Here is a 22,319-nt window from a genome sequence, read left to right on the forward strand (position 1 = left end):
TGCGGAGGGAAGGCAGGGCTAGATCACAAAAGGCTTTATATGTCATTCTAAGGAGGTGAGGATTCATGCTACCAGTGACGGGGAGTCACTGAAAGCTTACACATGACATGGTCAGGTTTATATTTCAGAAAGACTGGCATCAGTGCGGAGAATGGATTTCGCTCTCTAGCTACTCCCCTGAAACTGGCCCCTACGCCCGCCTTCTCTACCTAATCTTCCTGTGGCTCTGAACAGCTCAGCTCCACACCCCTTTTCCCGTCAGTGTTCTCAAACAAAACTAATGATCAGACTCACTTTAAGAGCTTATAAAAATACAGATAATCTGAGCCCACTTTTTCGAACTGGATCCTCATGGGAACGGAGCCTGTCAATCTCTGTTTTATAAAATCTTCCCATGTGATTCTGAGGCAGTTGGACTAGGGACAGAATTAAGGGACTAACAGAGACTGCTACTTGCACCACAACACAGATATGTCGATGAACATCAACAGTGAGTTTGGCTTGTTGCGTTAGATTAAAGATGGCTGGCACTCTAAATATCTTCCTTCTACATGATCTACACCTCTACTCCCAGGACTAGGAAAATCAATCCCTTACTTAAACCCTCCAGAACATTCTCTTGTTGTTTAAATAACATGTCCAAACCTTAACACAACCCATTAAGCAGCATAGTCTGGCTCCAATGATCTCTCCTCTCCAGCCACCCTTCCCTTTACCTTGTACTTGTTATTTGCAGGGGGGGGGAGGGGGGGAGGGGGCGGGGCGGGGTGGATATTGATGCAATTTACACCCCAACTTCTACTTTGTCAATTAAATTAAGGGTAGTTATGGAGTTGAGAAATTGTGTAAATCAGTAAAGATCTGAAAACTGTCTGAAAAAGGGGTGCCTGGGAGGCTCAGTCGGTTGAGCATCTGACTTCGGCTCAGGTCCTGATCTCGTGGTTGGTGAGTTCCAGCCCTGCGTCAGGCTCTGTGCTGACAGCTCAGAGCCTGGAGCCTGCTTCGGATTTTGTGTCTCCCTCTCTTTCTTCCCTGACTCATGCTCTGACTCATGCTCTGTGTCTCTCTCCCTCTCTCTCTCTCAAAAATAAATACACATTAAGAAAAACTGAAAAGAATTGGAAAGTGACTTGACTTAGGAAGAGAAAGGGACTGCTGGTCAATCTTCAAGACTCATCTGAGTTAAAGAGCAAATTTCCACATCCACATTATTTCCATATTATTTCCATGTTATTTCCTCCCAAGCTCAAGAACCCAGGGGCAGAGAATATTGATAACTTGTCAACTACCATTTGAGTATTGGCAAAGCAGAAAGCCAAGAGATAAGAGAATTAAGGGTGCTGGTGTAAAAGAAACAGAAAGTTTCTGGAACGGGCCTAAAAAGATGATTTGGCTAATTTGTCCCAAGGCACAGAGGATTAAAACGTGAATGCCCATGTTTAGCCATATGCGGTCTGGTTGGCAATGGTTCACCATTTGATTTAGTTCTGGTCTTGGGCTTGTTCTCCAGTGGCTCTCACTGACATTCTGTCATGTTACCCTAGAGCATGGTGAGTAACAACGGTTAGAAGGTTCCAGAAGCAAAGTAAATCACTTCCCAGGACATAAATGAAACCACCAAGGTAATCCTATAATGAGGTAGCAAATGCTTCATAATGATTGTTTTCCTCCTAAGTTAGAACTCTGACTTACAAACGTGATTTTTACGGTTACAGCATATCCATGCAGTAGACCTTCTTTAATTAAACTAATGTGTTGCATTTCGCACAAGACTCCGTCTGTCTCAAAACACAATATACGTCAATACACAAATATACGCCTCAACATGAAGATATTGGAGTGCTTCGAAGATAGGAGCAGTGACATTTAAACATTCTGCTAATAAAAATGAAATGCTGTGCTTGAATGGTGTTAGATTATTTTTAATTAAACCGATGCCTTAAATTAATCCCATTAGTTCAGTTTTCAGGTTTATCATTTCCCTTCTCTTCCCAACGTACATTCACATCAATGAAAGCAACGGGGCCAGACGCGATGAGGCAAGCAGTGTCGGAGGCCAGTGGCTAAAATTAGATTATCAATGACATTTACTTATCTGTTCACAGCTGAAATTTCAACGGTACAACGTTTTCTCCTGAAACGAGACGCTTCCTCATCACTGAAATGCAGGCTTCTGTTATCAAATTACACCCATATTACATCACTGGGTGGTGAAACTGACCCCAAATAGAAAGCGAAACCATATATACTTTTTCTGTGAAAAGAAAAGCTAAAGACGAGATTAAGCAATGGGTTTGTTTTCATAAGATTATTTTGACCCGTGCCTTTCGTAATTAGGGTGAGCTTTTACTTCTAAGAGAAATAGTCGTCCCGGAGAGGAAGGGAATAGAATGCATCTAACGTGAGGGCAGAGCAAGGGGGGCCTAGACTTTACCCCATCCATCCCGGATTACTCCATAATGCAAATCTTCAGGGACCAGGGCAGTTTAGAATTTGTGAACACTGCCCCCTTTTCTGGTTTTGTGTACAATGTACAGTTTGGGTGTATACGGGCAGTCTCTTAAAACAGTTTTCCTGATGTTTCACTCCATTTATCTGCCGGGAAATCCACCGAGTGTGTGCACGTACTTATAAAATCAGTGGAAACTTGTACATACTACATTGAGCATTTCCAGACATGCATTGGATCCCTTCTCTCCATCCCGCCACCCCCCCCCCCACCGCCGTGAATTATGAGGAGCGCACTTCTGTCCCAAAGCACCCCTGTGCAGTCCAGCCCCATTCCCACCTGCTGGTCAGGACTGTCCATCACTGTGCAGTGCGAACATCCACACCGGGATGCACTGTTCTGGAAAGCCATCCTGCTTCTTCTGGCCCAGCACCACCAGCCCGCTCTTCCTAATGAGGCTCCGGAGGATGTCCATGTCCCGAGTCACACTGCTGTCCGAGAGATCGAAGATACAGCCCTCCCGAGCCACGTTGTCCTTCAGTATGATGACACCGTTTTCCTTCAGGCCAGCTCGGCACCGGGAAAGAAATACAAGAAGGTCTTTGTCGGTCAGGTACCCTACAGGTGAGGCCAAGTAGATGGGGAAACAGGATGGAATGGTGGGGGGTGGGGAGGGAGGGGAGTAGGAAGGTAGGAAAGATCACAAGGCTAAGAATCAGGAGACCACTGGTTCACTCATTCATGAATTATTTAATAGCCTGAATTGTTCTGGTTGTGAGAGGCTTCGATAGGAGGATAGGTATCCTCTCTGAGGAGGCTCAGTGTCCCATCTATAAACTAGATATTATGCCACCTGTTCTATCTACCTCATAGGCACGAAATAAACTATTGCCTTTCCCATGAATCCCGCTATCGTCCCCAGACAACCCAACTTTGTCATTACTGCTCTGTGTCCCCTAGACACACACACTGAGACCAATATCTAACTCACTGCTGTCTCACTTCCTGGGAATTTAAATCTAAGGAAGTCCGGTTTTGCGCCTACATGGGGATAAACTCTTTTTGCCCCCACTTTTTCAAGTTTTTCAAGTATTTGGTTTTCTTTGCAGGGTTAGGTTGGTCCGAAGGCACTCCATCTCCAAGGGTGGGAATTTTCAGGCTCGTGACAGAGGATGTTAGGGGAGACGGTGGGAGGACCAGAGCTGCGGGGGGAGTTTCCATGATGCCTAAGGCTGCCTAACTATCCTTAGCACAACTACGACTACATCTCCCCGAACATCCTTGCTCCCTCTCCGCAAATCCTCAAATTAGCCCCAAGTATTGTCTTCTCTCTCTCTCTCTCTCTCTCTCTCTCTCTCGGAAGGGGACAAAGGCAGATGCCATGCCATGCAGGACTGACCAGAGACCCACTGAATCCAGATGACATCATATCTCCCCAGTGGGGGTGTAAATTCCTGCAGGTTGTAGCAGTGGTAGCTTTCTACCTTGTCCCCGTTGACCTGCAGGTAGTTCTGGGCTTCGACGAGGAACGATTCCATCATGTCCACCAGTTCCACGCTTTTGAAAACCGGCAACAAGACATGCTTGCTGACCCTTCCTATTCCAGAGCCACAATCCAAGGCACAGTCTGTCCCAGCTCTCCCGGGGCCCTGCAGAAAGGTACCTTGTGGGATGCTTCAAGTACATACATGTACCCTGAGTCTAGGATACTCCGGTTACCTCTTTGAACCAACTTTATTTAGGTCAATTTTCATATGATAAAATGTACTATTTTAAGTGTACCATTCAATGCATCCAGGCACGTACCGACTACCACAAACAAGTTCTAGAACGTCCAATTGCCTCTTTCAAGAAATAGCCAACACTGCTAGTGTTTACTTTCTTTGTTTTATCCAAATAGAGGTCTTGAAAAGAATTACAAAGTAAGATTTTAGAAAATAATGTTTTAGGTCTAAAAACTCAGTAATTTCCTCTAAGAAATGGGTCACAGAAAGCCCTATAAAGTAGAATGTTATTAACTGTAAATTTGGGTCAAGCCCACAGCTAAATGGACCTGCATGGTAGCTTATTGCTTTGTGAAAGAAAGAAAGAAAGAAAGAAAGAAAGAAAGAAAGAAAGAAAGAAAGAGGAAAGAAAGAAAAGGGGAAAGGACGGGGAGGACAGGGGAGAGAGGAAGGGAGGGGAGGAAAGGGGAGGGAAGGGAAGGGAAGGGAGAGAGGAGAGGCGAGGTGAAACGAAGCGAAGCCGGAAAACCTTACAGACAGAATTTTACTTCAAACCACCCCGATGGCACACAGCACATTCACATGGATAGAAGGTGTTTGTGGCAAAGTCTCCTTATCTCTTTTAATGCTAGAAATTGTTTCCTGCCTTTGTAAGAGAAACTGTATGACGTACAGTGCACAAAACCCCCTAAAATTGTTTTTATAAAGTAGGTCTCGGGGACCCTGGGTAGCTCAGTCAGTTGAGCGTCCAACTTTTTATCTTGGCTCAGGTCATGATCTCATGGTTCATGAAATCGAGCCCCGCGTGGGGTTCTGTGCTGATGGTGCAGAGCCTGCTTGGGATTCTCTCTCTCCCCTTCTCTCTAACCACCCCCCTCTTTCTCAAGATATAAAAATAAAAAATCAACTTTAAAAAGTAATAAAAATAAAGTAGGTCTGTACACTAAATTAACCGGAGGTGAAGGATGGATAGATGGTGGAGGAGGAAATCAGCCAATGAAAACTTTCTCAAACTTGCTTCTGTAAAGTAGTATATTCATATGCACATATGTATATATATATATATATATATATATATATGGCCAGCTGAAACTCTGAGATATATATTATTCGGTCTCTCTATATTATCTGGTCTAAATTATTTGTCCATAATTGGGATGACTGCTAAAGAGATTTTGTGCTAGAAATTATAATAATAAGATCTTGCCAATCAAGATCTTAAGGAGAAAGCCTACTCTTGTTTTCTCAGGAACTAAGGATTTAAGAAAAGATTTGAACAGAAGGAAACATCAGAAATGCTGCTTTCTAATCCACTCAAAGGGCCTTCTGTACAGCAAGAAAGGCACAGTGAAGAACAAAAAGTGAAGACATTTTGGCTTCTTTTCAAATGGAATCATAATAAGCATGATTTATCATGTGCTTATATATAGAAGCTCTTTGCATCTGTAATAACTAACATCAAAACAACTCCACAAGACAATGATTACCCCCCAGTTTGAAGCTGAGGAATCTTGGGTTTCCACAGCTAATGGCAGACCTAGAACTTGAACAGGGAACTGTGTGAATCCAAAGGCAGTTCTACCTTAGAGCAGTCCCCTCAAGCACCAACTCCGATTCCCTTGATAGTATCTGTCCGATGCTACGTTGAAAAATATTCTAAGGCTTCACTGAGACTGAGCAGGAAAGAGCTCTGTGATTGACTAGTGATGTCTCCCTTGAGTATGGGAAGGGGGATGTGGTGGTACCCATACCATGTATTTGCCATTTCCACTTACACGATGCTGCCTCCCTCATTCAGATATTATAACGTAAACTAAACTCATTCAGAGAAAAAGAAGACCTAGGCTAAAGGCTTATGCTGTGAGCGCCATAAAGAAAACATCCCTTAAGTAAATCCACAACATAAACACGATGGGTGGGATAAGTATAGGAATGTTATCGTAAGCTGTCGAAATGATCTTAGTAGAAACGTGTATACTCAGAGATTACTACAAATTTTTCTTACCATTACTTGGCCTTAAAGTCTCTACAGATCATGTTGCTCACATTATTGTAGCAAGTGGCCTTAGAATTAGAACCATAGAAGGATAAAGAAAAGAGGGCTCGGAGACCTATGCCAGAGATGTCAGATTACAATAGCTGACCTCCTTTTTCTCATTGAATAAATAAACCTGAAGCTGCTCTTGTTAAAGTGAGGCAGAGCCTCACCCGCTCGCCCTTCCTGTCATTCTCCCAGCAGGACCTTGAAGGATCTCAGCAAAACCCTAGAGTGCTTAAAGCACTCATGTCTAATTTCCCTACTTTTTTATATCAAGAAATTGAGGCTCAGAGAGGTGAAATGTTTGAAATAGAATTCCCTCAAAAATTCTCACTCTCTGATTTATATTTTTCACCAACAGAGACGTGCGATATTTGACTATAATTACTTTCGAAACAATGGTCATTTACAAATACAGAAAGGTACCTTTCACCCAAATTGTGTGTACTGCTCGCCTCTCACCACTGTGGCTTAGTTGTATTTATTATATTTCACTGCATACGGCTGCCACTGCCTCCCATATTCTTTCTCTCTCTCATTCACATGCAGCTCGTATGGGAAGGGGTATTTAAAGCCCATTCTCGGGCGCCTGGGTGGCTCAGTCGGTTAAGCGTCTGACTTCGGCTCAGGTCATGATCTCACGGTCCGTGAGTTCGAGCCCCGCATCGGGCTCTGGGCTGACAGCTCAGAGCCTGGAGCCTGCTTCGGATTCTGTGTCTCCCTCTCTCTCTGCCCCTCCCCCACTCGTGCTCTGTCTCTGTCTCAGAAATAAACAGACATTAAAAAAAAAAATTTAAAGACCATTCTCAGGGACATCTCCTGCCTCTTGGACACCAAGGCTGCCTGTATTGAAATCTGATGTCCTTCCATGAATGTGACTGGACCTATATACAAGGTGTGATTTCAAAACAAGATGTTTTGTTAATTCCATTCTCATTTATGGTATTGTCTTCATACTTATGGACTCATATAAAATAGTAAAATACTCTTGGGAATTTGGTTTTAGTTTTGATCCTGCCTATATGTTTTGTTTTCAAGGACATCATTGTAAGTTCATTCCTGTGGGATTTAAAACTCAAAAGGAAGTGCTGAATGCCACTGTATAGAAACCGTGAAATATAACAAGTGAGACCCAGAGTTTTTAATCATCCAATCTCTGAGAAATGTCAATAGATAAATACCGTCAAATACTGATTACTTTTTACAAATTGCCACTTTCCCCCACTAGAAAGCTAAAACGAGGACCGTTATCAGCCGTGCCATTGACATCACCTTGGCATCATTTGTTTATTTGCTAAAGTAAACATAAACGCAGCAAGTTTAAACAACTTTTCTCGCTGTCCCGTGTCACTAAGTGTTGAAAGGAAAGCAAAACTTTAAATTAAACAATCTGCCTTTTCCCAGTTGACATAAGGATAAATCATGTCAGATACTCATATTCCATAACTCCTTGTATCTTGACCTGGATACTAATTTAGCAGATTATTGAGGTCAAAGTACAAAAATATCATTTCTTTAAAAAGACTGTTTATACTCAGTTAGAGGTCACGGTTTCACAATGAGCCTTGTCTCCTAAGAAGGACTCCTTATATTTGTTTGAAAAGAGCAGGCTCCTCTTTTCCAACACAAATATGCAAGCACAAGGCTGTTTCCTTTCCCAGATCCATGGGCGTTGTATGGGCTCTGTCTGACCAGCATCCCTGTGGTCAGCTTGGCACTCCACATGGAATGACAAGACAGCTGGATTACTAACTAAGCTTCTGAAATGCACTGGGATCAAAGTCAGCCTCACCACGAGGCAGGCAGAAGGGAGAGCTTTCGGCCAGGCTGGAGGAGAATTGAGGTCTGTGGTACACACACACACACACACACACACACACACACACACACCAAGGATTTTTCTGCTTCATGAGACAAATGGAAAAAATATGTCATGGTTAAGAGTAGAGAGTCTGGTGTCAGACAGGCCTGGCTGGACTTCAGTCCCTGCTCTGTCTCTTACCGGCTGCATAACCTTGACGACTTAGTTAACGTCTCCAAACCTCGGTTTCTACAACTGTAAAAAATACGGATGATAATAGTACTTACCTTCTAGAATTCTTTTGAAAGGTAATCAAGACGATACTTCTAAAGTGCTTAGCAGAGGGACTATTGCAGGAAAAGCACTCCGTGAAATCAGTCAGTGATACTGATTTAGAAATACTCCGGGTTATCCTGACCTACAAACATTCATGGACGTCATCTCCAGCTTCATGGTCCTTTGTGGCCACAGCTGATGTTCAGACACGTCGGCCCCGATGGATGCTCCATCCTGATTTAACTTCTCTGCTCAGACACTTGGTGCTCCACGGAGGTTGGATGTGAAGTGAACCTCACCTCAACACTCGGGGTATTCTTGATAGTGCACTTGAAAACCTAACTCAGATATTTATAATATTGATAATGCTTCCCTTATCAGGATACAATGGGCTCCAAATTTCAAACAGATGACTTCCAAATGAATTGGAACGAAACCTGGTTGCCAGTTAGGACTTTGTCTTCAGTAGGACCAACAACAGCTTTGTGGTGTCGGCAGCTTTATTATTATTTTTTTTTTTTTTAAATTTTTTTTTTTCAACGTTTATTTATTTTTGGGACAGAGAGAGACAGAGCATGAATGGGGGAGGGGCAGAGAGAGAGGGAGACACAGAATCGGAAACAGGCTCCAGGCTCTGAGCCATCAGCCCAGAGCCCGACGCGGGGCTCGAACTCACGGGGCCGCGAGATCGTGACCTGGCTGAAGTCGGACGCTCAACCGACTGCGCCACCCAGGCGCCCCTCGGCAGCTTTATTAAATCTATTCTAGCAACTAAATGAAGTTCCTGAAACTCTAATGAATGCATTTTATGAAAGCCTGTTATTACTTTTTTTAATTTTTTAATGTTTATTTTTTTTTTGAGAGAGAGACAGAGACAGAGACAGAGCATGAGCAGGGGAGGGGCAGAGAGAGAGGGAGACACAGAATCGGAAATGGTCTCCAGGCTCCGAGCCGTCAGCACAGAGCCCCATGCGGGGCTCGAACTCACGGACCGTGAGATCATGACCTGAGCCGAAGTGAGACGCTTAACTGACTGAGCCACCCAGGCACCCCAAAGCCTGTTATTATTATTAGTAGCAATAAATTAGATTTATTGGGTAATAATTATGCACAACAAAGCAAGCACATTTCTTTGCACATTGGCTCATTGGATCTTCATATTATCCTCTGAGGTAGGTTCGATGGTTAATGCCCTAGTCACAGGTGAGAAAACTGAAGCTTACAGCATTTAAGGAACCATTCCAAGGTTGCTTGTACATTAAATAGAAGAACCTAATAACTATAGAGCTGAAGATTATTGTCCCTACCCTCTACTATCTTTCTCCATCTGACAGGGAAGTGAGGAAGCAGTTTCACCCAACCCCGGGGCTACAAAGAGATCACATTCTTTCAAGGCGAAGTCTGAACTACGTATTAAATAATATAAAGAGATTCTACTGTACTTCTCGTTTTCAAGCCAAACATAGGCATGCACTTCCTTACTATATTGCATTTGTATTGCAGGAAATCAGTAAATCGCCCCAAGATCCCAAATGGCATGATCTCTCATCAGTCATCTGGGTGTGAACGGTTTCATCTGGATGACTATAAAAGAGATGTCTTCTTAATCCCCCAATCGTAGTATTAGCACTGCTAGTTCCCTGTCCCCTGAAGCATGAGAGATTAGCTGAGGCTATAGGATGGTGAAAGGCCAAGGGGGATAAGCCAGTGGTTTGATGCGACCCATCCCTTCTGAGCATTTTAAAAGAGGCTTTCGGGCTCAACTCTTGGCTGAGCCATATGGCTTTAATACGACTTAAATGACCACACAGAAGCATGTGAGCTCAATGTTTGTGAGGACTTTGCTTCCTCATCAAGCTGCAGTTGCATAACTCACCCCAACAAACTTCCGAAGAAAGTCCCGAGAAGCCTGGATATCTGGGATGGACAGTTCAATGAAATTTCCCATCATACCCTCTTCTGTAGCTGGTACTTCTTGATAGAAAAGTTTAGCTCTGGCATAGAACTGCATCTCCCCATTGATGATTTGACTTGTTAAAGCATACAATTTCACTGCAAATGAAATATTAATATTTATCAATATGTATATGACAGAACAAGTTCAATCTTATCACACATGGAATTGTTTCTCAGAAGCCTGCCCATTTGTCATGTGGAGGAAAGGGCACAGTCAGAAGATCTGGGTCTGAGTTCTGGCTCAGTGACTTACTCGATATGTAGCCTTGAGAAAACTTCTTAACCCCTCTGATCTTTGGGTAGCTCATGCATAGTGGCATTTTCATGACTTAATGACCCTATAGTTTAATGAAACTGTAGCTTATTACTGTATATATTTTTTTAAGTTTGGCAGTATTTGTTATCGTAGAATAAAGAATGTCACAAGGACGCCTGGGTGGCTCAGTGGGTTAAGCATCCAAGTCTTGATTTTTGGCTCAGGTCATGATCTCAGGTCATGGTTCATGGGCTCAAGCCCCACTATGGGCTCCTTGCTGAGTGTGGAGACTGCTTGGGATTCTCACTCTCCCTCTCTCTCTCTGCCCCTCCTGTACTCTCTCTCTCAAAATAAATAAACTTAAAAAAAAACACAGCATGTCACAAGTTTCACAGTGAGTTTTATCTTTGAGCTCCAAGTGTTTTATGAGGATTTAACTGTTAATCTTCACTTCTAATCACAAAGTACATTTGGGGTAGCTATTTTTTCACCTCTTTTTTAAGCAACTCACACTGAAATATCTCTTTGTACCAACATTACAGACAATGTGCTTAAGCTCTATCTTCTGAAAATAAAATAATTAAAAAATGTTATATTTATTGAGCAACTCTTCTGTAGCAGGCAGTGTGCTAGGCACATTCTCATATACTACGTCACTTCATTATTTTAGACACCGCATGAGGTATTATTTTAACACATTTATTTTTTGAAAAACATATGTTCCAACTTCTGAGAGGCAAATTTGCATGCATTTAAGTGATCTTTGTAGATGAAAATACACCTCTTCAGGCATAAAATAGTATGTTATACCTCTTCAGGTATAAAATATAAAGGGTTGCCATATTAGAGGACATTCAGGAGGAAATGGTAAAGAGTGAATGAAAGGAAGGAATTTCTCGTTCAAGAATGTAAACTGAATGCATTTGTCTTTCCTCCTTCCCCATATTCCCCCCCAAATTGTTTTAATAACCTCAACACATAACTGAAGAAAATGAGAGGGGGGGCCACCGATGGATTCATGACTTCAACAAATGTCTGGAAGACAAAAAAAGCAGATGGAACAAAGCTAAAAAATTTGCAGCCTCAGATAGTTGCAAAAGGAAATAAGAGTTAATAAAAAACCAATGAAAGGACAAATGCACCCTCCCAAAAGCAACTGATAGCACAACTGTAATCCTGGGCAGGGAAGTATCTTCTCTTTAAAAAAAAAATTTTTTTTTAATTAATCCCCTAAGGAGACCTAAACCAGTTAGTATAGGATCCTGGAATACCACTTATTTTGTTATAGAGAGAACTCTAAGAATCACATCTGCTCACACAGGTGAGACTTTAGTAAGATCTACTAAAGACATATATACCAGAAGAAACATTCTCCATTACCTAGAATCATTGACCCTGTTCTTTATTCCTAACTGTGGATGAACAATGATTTCCAAACACATGGGGGTAAAGTGGCAGTCTGAAAGAAAAAATAGAGATAAACAATCAGAAATGACCCCAAAGGAAATAGAACTAACTCAAGAAATGGATGAGAATTTGAAACAAAACTAAACAGAAAATTCACATATCCTTGGAGAGAGATGAGAACTGGTGTATCCATAAATCAATGGTAAGATGCCAAGAAAGTGAAAATTCAATGAATAATAAAGACTTCTTAGAAATTAAAGTTTCGATTACCAAAAACTTTGGAATACAACTTTGAGTAAATTTGTCAGGACAGAAACAAAAAGACAGATGTGGAAAACAGAGGTAAAAAGATTAGAGCTATAAAGACTTAATTCAGGAGGCTCAAACATCAAACCAATTAGGATTTTTAAGAACAGAGAAACAGAAGGAAGAAAATGATCAAAGAAATAATAGAAGAAAATTTCCCAGAGCTAAAAGTGATTGTAGGATCGAACAAGTTCTGAGCAGCATGGATATAAAAAAATAATAATAATGAAATAAATGCCACATTTACACAAATCCTTAGGAAATTTCAAAATGCAAAGAGGAAGAATTAGAAGATTCTAAAGTTATTTAGAGGGGAAAAGGTGGTTGACCCTCAAGGGTTGCCAGATTTAGCAAATAAAAATAGGAGACACACAATTAGCTTTTAATTTCAGTTAAACAAACAATTTCATAGTATAAATATACTTGAAATATTGCATATCACATGAGACATACTTACACTAAAGATTATTTTTTGATTATTTTAAATTCAAATTTATTTGGAGTTTTATATTTTATCTGGTAACTCTATACTCAGAGGACTAGAGTCAGGCTTATAACACAAGTCTCATTAGAAACACTAGAAAACAGGGGCACCTGTCTGGCTCAGTCAGTAGATCATGTGGCTCTTGATCTCACGGTTGCGAGTTCAAGTCCTATGTTGGGTGAAGAGATTACTTACAAATAAAATCTTTAAAAACAAAGAAGCAATGCCATCAATATTCTTAGGGAAAAGTATTTTGAAGCTAAAACTTAATACCCCATCAAACTGTGAAAGAATATTTACCTACCATGGATTCATTCTTCAAAAGTTTGTTGAAGCAATATTCCAGCCCAATGAGCGTTCAAATCAAGAGAAGATACATGTTAAAAGACAATGAAAGTAATCCAAGAATCCAAAGAAAACAAATTCCCAAATGACAGATACTTATCAGATCTAGAAAGTTTTTATTACAACAGAAATTATAGGCCTCAGAAACATAAGTTCATCCAGAAGTAGAATGCATTGGATTCTGGGCAATAGACAGAGTAGACAAGAAGCAAGGAGACATTAGTGATATTCTAAAGAAGACATATTTTTAATCTCAACCATCACAAATAAAAGATAGGTGGAAACTCCAAGCAAAATACACAACAGTACAAAATGTTCTGATCAGGATGTAAAGCAAACCAAAATAGACATAATTGCCAGTAGAAAGAAAAGAAACAATAAGAGAGAAAAGAGAGTCTATTTAACCTTCACTAGAAATCATTTTTCTTCAGGTAACACCAAGATTGTGAAATTGGACTAATGTACTATTTGTCTCTGGATTAAATAGCAATGACATAGTCCCAAATTGTGATTTTAGAAGTTAAAAATCCAACAAATACCACTTATATTAAAATATTCCATCATAGGGGCGCCTGGGTGGCGCAGTCGGTTAAGCGTCCGACTTCAGCCAGGTCACGATCTCGCGGTCTGTGAGTTCGAGCCCCGCGTCGGGCTCTGGGCTGATGGCTCAGAGCCTGGAGCCTGTTTCCGATTCTGTGTCTCCCTCTCTCTCTGTCCCTCCCCCATTCATGCTCTGTCTCTCTCTGTCCCAAAAATAAATAAACGTTGAAAAAAAAAATTAAAAAAAAAAATATTCCATCATAATACATTCCATCTATGGAGTTACATCAGTATTTTCCAACTCAAAGACTTTGGAGCCACTGTTTGGATCTTTTAATGGTCATGAACTTACTGAAAGGGATATAAGAATCAGTTCCAATCTACATCATTTCTAGAGACTAACAATATTATATACTATATCTCCCATATATACTAACTGTTATACATTGATTGTTTTTAAAATGTCTTCTAAAAGTATTAAATATATAGATGCTTTTTGCCATCTTATACACATATTAGCAACTGACTGGGGAAATACAACATTAAAAGGAGAGTCTTCATGTTGAGAACATTGGGAACCACTCACCTACACCAATCTCCCTTCTCTAGCACTTGGTAAAGTGTTGTGTAAACAGCAGGTGGCTCAATAAATTCAACAGGGATGACAAAAATCAAGCATAACTGTCCCCATAGCATGACTGCTCCAAATTCTTCAGTATGTCTCAGAAATCCAGGCTAGGAAATCACAGTTCTTAGTCTTCCCCGAGCTCCATGCTCCCTGGGATCACAAGCGAGCCACAGCCCAGGAGTTTCCTTGATCCAACCAAAGCAGCAAAGCAGCCACACTCATCATCACCTTAAGTCAACTAGTTGGTGAAGTCCATTAAAAACCTTAATCTGGAAATGAGAATGGTCCATTATGCCAGCAACATTTAGACCACAAGTGAATGCCAAGCCCAGCAGGGGTCAGTCTCAATAGGTAGGTTTTTATGGTTATGGGCTTGAGTTCTCATTTTCACCTAATTGACAGGAGCATTTCACTAAAACGATATATGAGGTGTCATGGCCAGCCCCAGGTTCTCCCCTCCTGATAGCTCCTGCAATGGTGCAAGTTGACTCAGATAAGGTAATCAGTCATCAGCCTGTGCCTTTTTACTACAGAAACACATCTTGTAGCTCATTCTTGTAGGACTGCAAGACCTCTGTGAAACTTGGGGTAGTCTAAGACGGAGTTCTTGATATAGTTCTATTCTTTCTTGATATGATATGGTGCTTATTTCTTGACCTACATTATGGGCTGACCTCCCAAGAACCTTGCAATAGTTTACTTGTTACAAAAAAGAAAGTAGAATACTAGTTGATTTGCCCTGAAGAATCTAGATCCTGTGAACTCTCTGAGGAAAATGTTGTAAATAGCTAAGTGCTTACATCTGCTGAATATCTTCTTGTCTTTTCATGTCCTTTTTATTCCTTTTTGTTTTTCTAAATGGTTGGTTATAGGTAGTTTAGACTTTATTCCAGACGTTAGAACTGTTTGTCAACTGAAAATTTATCTGAGAGGATGGGTAGGCTAAGTTTAGACGTTTAGTTTGAAATGATTTGAGATAGGATATTGGATCATGCTAACCTTTTATTTATAAGCGAAAGAAAGAAAGAAAGAAAGAAAGAAGAAAAATTTAAAAAAAAAAAAGCCCAATTAGGACATGCCCTTATGAAGGATAAGACCTTCCATAAAAGAAATTTGCAGATGAGCCCTTCCCAATTTAGCTATTAAATAATTAATGATAAAAATGAAAGGAAGGGAGGGAGGGAGGGAGGGAAGGAGGGAGGGAGGGAGAAAGATCTAGGTACCATAGAATATCATTCAGCCAAAAAAACGAAGGAAATCCTGCCATTTAAAACAACATGGATACATGGATAGACCCTGAGGGTATCATGCTAAGTGAAATACATCACCGCAGAAAGACAAATACCATATGATCTCACTTGTACGTGAAATCTTAAAAAAACTGAACTCATATCTATTTTTTTCACCAGCAGGGCTGGGGAGTAGAACTTTATCAGTATTTCTGGTGGAATCCAAAGGTCTGGTGTGCCAGAATGCTAGAGTTATCATTATCAAGTCTCAGAATTGCCCTGAGGGGCCCTGTAGGCTTGATTTGCTCCCTGAATGCCTTAGCCATCTGGTGTTTCTTGTCTCTAAAATAATGCACTGCCTACCCTAAAAAAGTTTTAGAGGGATGTTTCCTTTTCAGCGGAAGACGAGTTCGGTGTTTCCTAATTCTTTTCAGGCTTTAACACCAATGAGGTAACAAAAGGGAGGGCGGGAGGGACAACACACTTTTCCCACCACACATCACATCCCCTACTCACTTGGCTGACGTCTTCCCAACTCTCTATTTCTACTTGAGCGTCCTACCTCACCTACTATCAAATTTTAGAAGGCCGGAAGTCAGGACGAGATAGTGGGGACAGATTTCTGGTGAGAATATCATCGGAAGGGTCAGAAGCTGATTCAGCAAGTCGCCATGCCTCGTCTGCACCTGTGCAGCATCGTGTGGGGGTCTCTGTCACTCTGTTTCCACTTTCCATGAAAACCGCCAGTGTGGGTCTCCCTACACTGAATTCCTCACGAGAAGGCAATATCTTACTTGTCTGTGCCACCCCAAGACTTACCATTAGGCTTAACCCATAGCAGCCGTCCTTTGACTATTCGCTGACTAAATGAATATTGTCTTGCGTTTTGTTCTTCGAGTAACATACAGGTTCAACAAAATGGAGATTGGCTATAGGGAAAAGCTGACATAAGTGACACAAGTTACAGTTTTCATATAGTTTGTAAGATATCTATCCTCCTAATTAGGCATACCCATGTAATAAGAAAATAGTAACTATCATTGATCGCACATGGATGTATGCCCTACCTATGCTAAGCATTTATATTAACTGAATAGGTGAGAGATGGTATTATCCATGGAAGAACACGAGGCAGCAAGAACACGAGCCCAAGATCGAGTAGCTAGTGAGGACACAACTGGAATTTAAACCCAGGTCTATTTTTTTTTTAAATGTTTTATTATTTATTTTTGAGAGAGAGGGATAGAGAGAGAGAGAGAGCAAGTGAAGGAGGGGCAGAGAGAAAGGGAGACAGAATCCGAAGCAGGCTCCAGGCTCTGAAGTGTCAACCCAGAGCCCGATGCGGGGCTCAAACTCACGAACCACGAGATCATGACCTGAGCCCAAGTCGGATGCTTAACCACCTAAGCCACCCAGGCGTCCCTAAACCTAGGTCTATTTATTTTATTTATTTTTTTTTTAATTTTTTTTTTCAACGTTTATTTATTTTTGGGACAGAGAGAGACAGAGCATGAACGGGGGAGGGGCAGAGAGAGAGGGAGACACAGAATCAGAAACAGGCTCCAGGCTCTGAGCCATCAGCCCAGAGCCCGACGCGGGGCTCGAACTCACGGACCGCGAGATCGTGACCTGGCTGAAGTCGGACGCTTAACCGACTGCGCCACCCAGGCGCCCCAACCTAGGTCTATTTAAATCCCAAACCCGGATCTCATCTGTCTCATGCTGTGTATCTGAAAGTCTGCTAAATAAAAAGGGGAGTTATCTGGTTCTCCATTTCTTTAAAGAGAAAAATAATCTCGCAGCTTTGCGAAGGGAACAGTAAACATTTGAACAAAGCATCACTGTTCAGGGAGTTGTACAGCAACACCAGCCACAGGGGTGAAATCAATTTGAAAAATGCCAATGGGTTATACGCTGAGTTTTATTTGGCAGTCCCACGTGTCTTACAGGAAGTGTTTTTATTAACTCTGGCTTTTAATTGTGATGGCAAAAAGGTGACCATTGTTATCAATTTCCTCCTCAGAGACTTACTCTTCTAGAAAGTCAAGTAGAGGGTGGGTACTAAGAACTTGTGGGAACAGTACACCAGGCATTGTACTAAACACTTTCTTACCATCTCTTCACATTTTCTCTTTTACTCCTCACCATGATAACTCAAAACTGGGATTATGCGCATCGTTTTGCAGATGAGTGATGAGTGACGCAGAATGATTTAGTAACTTAATATCACACAGAAACGAAGGGTCATGGCCAGGTCCCGCCCCACCCCGATTCTGCTGAACTCTGTGGAACCATTGTTCTAAAGGTGAAGTTAGACTAAGACTTTAACGAAGTCCAGGAGTGCTAGACTCTTGCTCAATATATAACTAATAAATATTCATTGACTTCTGTGTACTTGGAAATACACGGTGGATAGTGCTGGAAGAATTACTGACTGGTTAACTGGAACGTCTCCATCAGGCCTTGCATGAGCCCCTTTGAGCCCTAGTATATGAACTGGAGATGTATATAATTGTTCTCCTGTTTATTTCCTATCTGTGCACAAACAGCCACCTTTGGAAATTTTCATCGGGAGGCAGCAGGATTTTGAGGTTCAAAAAAGGCAGATTTGGAGTCAGACCGCCCGGATCGAACCCCGCTCCACCACCCAAAGCCACGTGACCCGCGGCAGGTTACTTAACTCCTTCCTGAAGAGGGGTTGTATTCAGTGGCATAGCTGAGCCTTCACTGGAGATTTTTAGGATGCACGCTTTTGCTTCTCCACGAATTTCTGAAGCTAGCCGAGGATATTTGAGCAAAGGTCCCCATGACTGAATGTCCCTGCAGAGCATGCTGTAAGGGACTGGCTACCCAATGCAGGCAGTTAGCAGGAGGGAGGAAGGAAAGAAGGAATCAAAGAGTCTGGTTAGCCACATCCTTCCCATAATTACCCTAAACAACAAACTCTCTGTGTATACCCTGCAGTAGCCATTCCTTAACCTTTTTTTTTTTTTAAGGGCTTTATTTTCATTTCTGTGAAGTTTTGAAATCATCAAAAGGCGGGGGAAGCCAATTCTAAAACACCTGAGTGGAGCTGGGGAGGGAGAAGTACTGGCTTAGTTTTGGGTTCAGACTAAAAAGCGTTAACACCCGTGGCTGCTTGGGAAGTCCCATAGAGTGAGCTGAGCTTAACATCTTTGGTGACGCCTATTCTAAGGAAGACCTACATGGTGACATTAAAAGAGGTCTGGTTCTGAGGAAGGAAAAGGAAAAACAAAAACAAAAACAAAAACAAAAACGAGTCCTTATTGAGCCTTGACGGTTTTCACATATGTAACTGCATTTAATCCTTCCGATTGCCCTGTGGTTTTGAGGAAAATGATGCTCAGAGACTTCAGGAATTTGCATTAACTTTGGTGACTTTTGTATCAGCAGCAGTGCCAGAAGTCGCACTCAAGACTTTAGCGATGTGCAACTGATTATTACTGAGGGATCTTTTAATCTGTTGCCAGCAGGTATTGATCGAGTTCTTTCTATGGGCCAAGAACCATGGCAAATGCTAACTATATAAATAAAGAAGAGGAAAAATAAATAAGTCTCTATTGTCATGGGAGCTAGAGCCACTGATGAGGCCAGGCAGATAGAGCATAGATCCTGCCCCCAACCCTAAGCAGAAAATTTACAGTTTCCTGTTTTACTTTGGGCTTACATGGAAGACTTTGTCAAAATGTTTGTCTTTTATTAATAATTTTTAAGAGATTGGAAATCATTGATAAACTATCAGCACATTCACAGAAGAGAAAAATAGGTAAAATCAGAATGTATTGGGTGAAAAAAGGGATTTAGGCAAAATATAAATCATAGCCTACTTGTCCCAGTCTACTTTCATCTGATTTTCAGATGATACGGAAAAGATTCCTTTCCAATTCACCTTCAGCTACTTTCAGGGGTGTGTTCCTTTTCGTCTCTAGTAATTTGGTTAAATTTTTTTTAATGTTTATTTATTTTTGAGAGACAGAGCACGAGCAGGGCAGGGGCAGAGAGAGAGAGGGAGACACAGAATCCGAAGCAGGCTCCAGGCTCCGAGCTGTCAGCACAGAGCCCGACGCGGGGCTCGAACCCACGGACCGTGAGATCATGACCTGAGCCGAAGTTGGACACTCAACTGACTGAGCCACCCAGGCGCCCCTCTAGTAATTACTTTTAAAATCTGGCAGCCATCTGCCCCTTAGTGAGTATCCTAGTAATTGTAATTGATATCTTTCTCCTGATATCTTTCTCTTGATAGCTAAGGCCACCAGGCTACCGTTATCGAGATGGGGTGCACACAAGATACTCAAGAATTAGTTCTGGAAAAACAATGCTCTGCTGGTGTGTGGAGCAACCAGAACATCCTCGCCTTCCAAATGGACTGCTCTAGTGTTCTCCAGTTGGACACAAATGAGATGCATGACACATCCTACAAGAATTACTTGTGGGTGGTGTGATCTACCAGAAAGAACCCTGGTCTTGGGTTCTTGCTTTGGTATCTAGATGAGATCTGTCTAGATTAGATCTCATCATCTCTGATTTTCTTTTCCCTGCTTGAAGAAACAAGATGGGGGGGGGGGCGGGAGGGGGAGCGGAGGTGCACAGGTGGGAGGAAAAAAATAATGCTACTTTCCTTTCTATCCCATAATATGGCTGTGAGGATCAAATAAAATTACAAATACGGAAAAATTTTAAGAAACATTGTCTAAGTATGAGATGAATGTATTTGTATGTCAAGAATTAAATATCCCTTCAGGAATGGATTTATGAAAAGAAAATTTCGTGGTCTGCTGGTATCTAGTTTCTTGAACGCAATACAAAGAATTATTAGTTCCTACGACGTCTGGAAAGCCTGGCTACATCAAGGGCACAATGAGGCTTTGAGACAGCCTTAAGAAAACAGACTGGGGCTGATACATACTGTTTCTGCTTTCATTGGGGGAAAATATAAATCAAAGGGGGACACTTCACTCTTTAATCGCCAGTTATTTCCTCTTCAGTGCTGTTAAGAGTTCCTTGAAGTAACCACTTTCACAGAGGCTGAGAAAAGTAGTGGAGACAAACCCGATAAGCTTTTTATTGCCCATTGTCTAATTCCCTGAAAACTAGAGGAAATAACGAAAATGGAGACAGACCACTGCCCCCAGTTTTTTTCTTAAAATTCAAAGACCAAAGTAAAATTTGCTCCTTTTCGGCTCTCTATTATTGTGACTCAGGGAAGCCAGAAAGGATTGTGTGTGGAGTGTGGGCTCATACACACATACACACACACACACACACACATACACACACAGACACCTTGCTCTATTATGGTTTAGTTTTTTTTTTTTTTTTTTTTTTTTTGGACCCTTAGTTGATATACTACTGCATTAATACTCTCACCTTTGTGTTACCTAACCTGCCCCCCGTCTCGATTTTTGCAGATAAAAAATGTCCTCTAAAACACAGGAATTGAATTTCTGTGAGCAAACCAACACCCTGGGAAGCAAATCACAGTGGCTGAGGGTGCGTGGAAATCCCAAAGTGGAGGCCTGACCTGCTAGGCAGCACCCAGCCTTTGCGCCCTGCAAGAAAGAATGCCATTGAAACATTTAAGCCCACTGACATTGGTCATGGGTTCTTTTTATCTGAAAAGAGTCCTTGTTCTAACTCCTCTTGCGCGACCTCGCCACGGTCCCCCCGTTCTGGTCCCTTCTCTAGTAGCTCTGACTCACTTACCCAGGGGAATTTTTTCCAGCAGGTAGAGATAGCTCTGAAAGAAGTCATTGCGAATGGCTCTGTGAAGGATGAAGGACATGCTATGTCGACAGAGTTCGTCGTCGGTCTTCTGCCAGCGGGATCGAAAGGCAAAATGGGCTCCCAGGTGGGCCATGGTGAAGGGGGATGAAAATTATTCCTACAGAGGCAGGAAGCTTGCCTGGCCGTTTCTTTGAATTAGCCTTCCCTTCCTACACGAACTTGAGACTGTCATTTTAAACCGGCCCCTGTCCATCCATATCAGGAGAGGCTGTCATGGGGCGTGGGGGAGGGGCAGCAGACACAGGAGGTCAAGCTCCTGGCGCATGCCTCCGTCTGATTGCTTGGGCGACACCGCTCCAAGCCAGCAGGTGCTAAGTAAAGATGAAAACAGGCTGAGTGGGATCCTGCTTCATCCAGGAAAAAGCAGCGTCCGTCTGTAACTTCAAACAGGGACGAGCACAACCCACTAACACCCTGACTAGTTGCTCTAATTTGATTCCTAAATTGGAATTAGCCTAATTTCCATTTCAAAGCGCTGGACACATTTTGCAGGAGATCCTGTTTCCTGATTTCCATCACTCCCCCTGGAACACAGAATCCTCAAGTTACAAGGACCCTTCAAAGTCATCCTCGCCACCCAGGCTCCTCTCATCAGTGCAAGTTTGCCCAAATCATTTCGTAGAGGCGGATATGGGTTTCCCACTTTTAAGAATTCTCCATGAGACGCAGTTATATGAAAACCTGTTTTGATGTTCACTACCCATCTCTGCCAGCAAATCTTTCCTTCTAGATTGCTCTAAACAACACCTCATCAGGTTAGCCTGTTTCTTCCTCTCTGTCTATCGTGGGGATGGTTTTCCTCATAAGTATTCACTTAGTTTCTGTACCTCTGATAGGCCCTTTACCCTTCCCACATACTTTGTACCCTGGAGGCTGACCTGTATTGAGATCAGCGGACTCTCTTGCCTTCTGGATTCTAGTTGGGTCCAGCCAATGGGTGGAGACTGGAGGAGAATAAGCCGATGTATTTATTCCCCTGGCACCTTCCCTGTGGAGATGCCATAGGCTGACTTCTTCCTTTGGTGGAAAGTCATAGCTCCTAGCTGGCATCATCTCATACACATATCCTGTC

At 42.0% G+C, this 22,319-nt stretch overlaps 1 protein-coding gene across 1 annotated transcript; it reads right to left on the reverse strand.

Annotated features, from left to right (window-relative positions):
• Positions 1 to 1,901: 1,901 nt before the first annotated feature.
• On the reverse strand, positions 1,902 to 21,613 carry NTMT2 (N-terminal Xaa-Pro-Lys N-methyltransferase 2). The gene is made up of 4 exons (XM_045452966.1): positions 21,167 to 21,613; positions 10,165 to 10,340; positions 3,849 to 4,098; positions 1,902 to 3,067 (listed from the first exon to the last, which is right to left on the reverse strand). Exons 1-4 carry the CDS (start codon positions 21,318 to 21,320, stop codon positions 2,796 to 2,798), a joined length of 852 nt encoding a protein of 283 aa, XP_045308922.1. The 5' UTR covers positions 21,321 to 21,613; the 3' UTR covers positions 1,902 to 2,795.
• Positions 21,614 to 22,319: the final 706 nt, after the last annotated feature.

Source organism: Leopardus geoffroyi, chromosome C3 (assembly GCF_018350155.1).
Source record: "Leopardus geoffroyi isolate Oge1 chromosome C3, O.geoffroyi_Oge1_pat1.0, whole genome shotgun sequence".
NCBI classification, from domain to species: Eukaryota; Metazoa; Chordata; class Mammalia; order Carnivora; family Felidae; genus Leopardus; species Leopardus geoffroyi.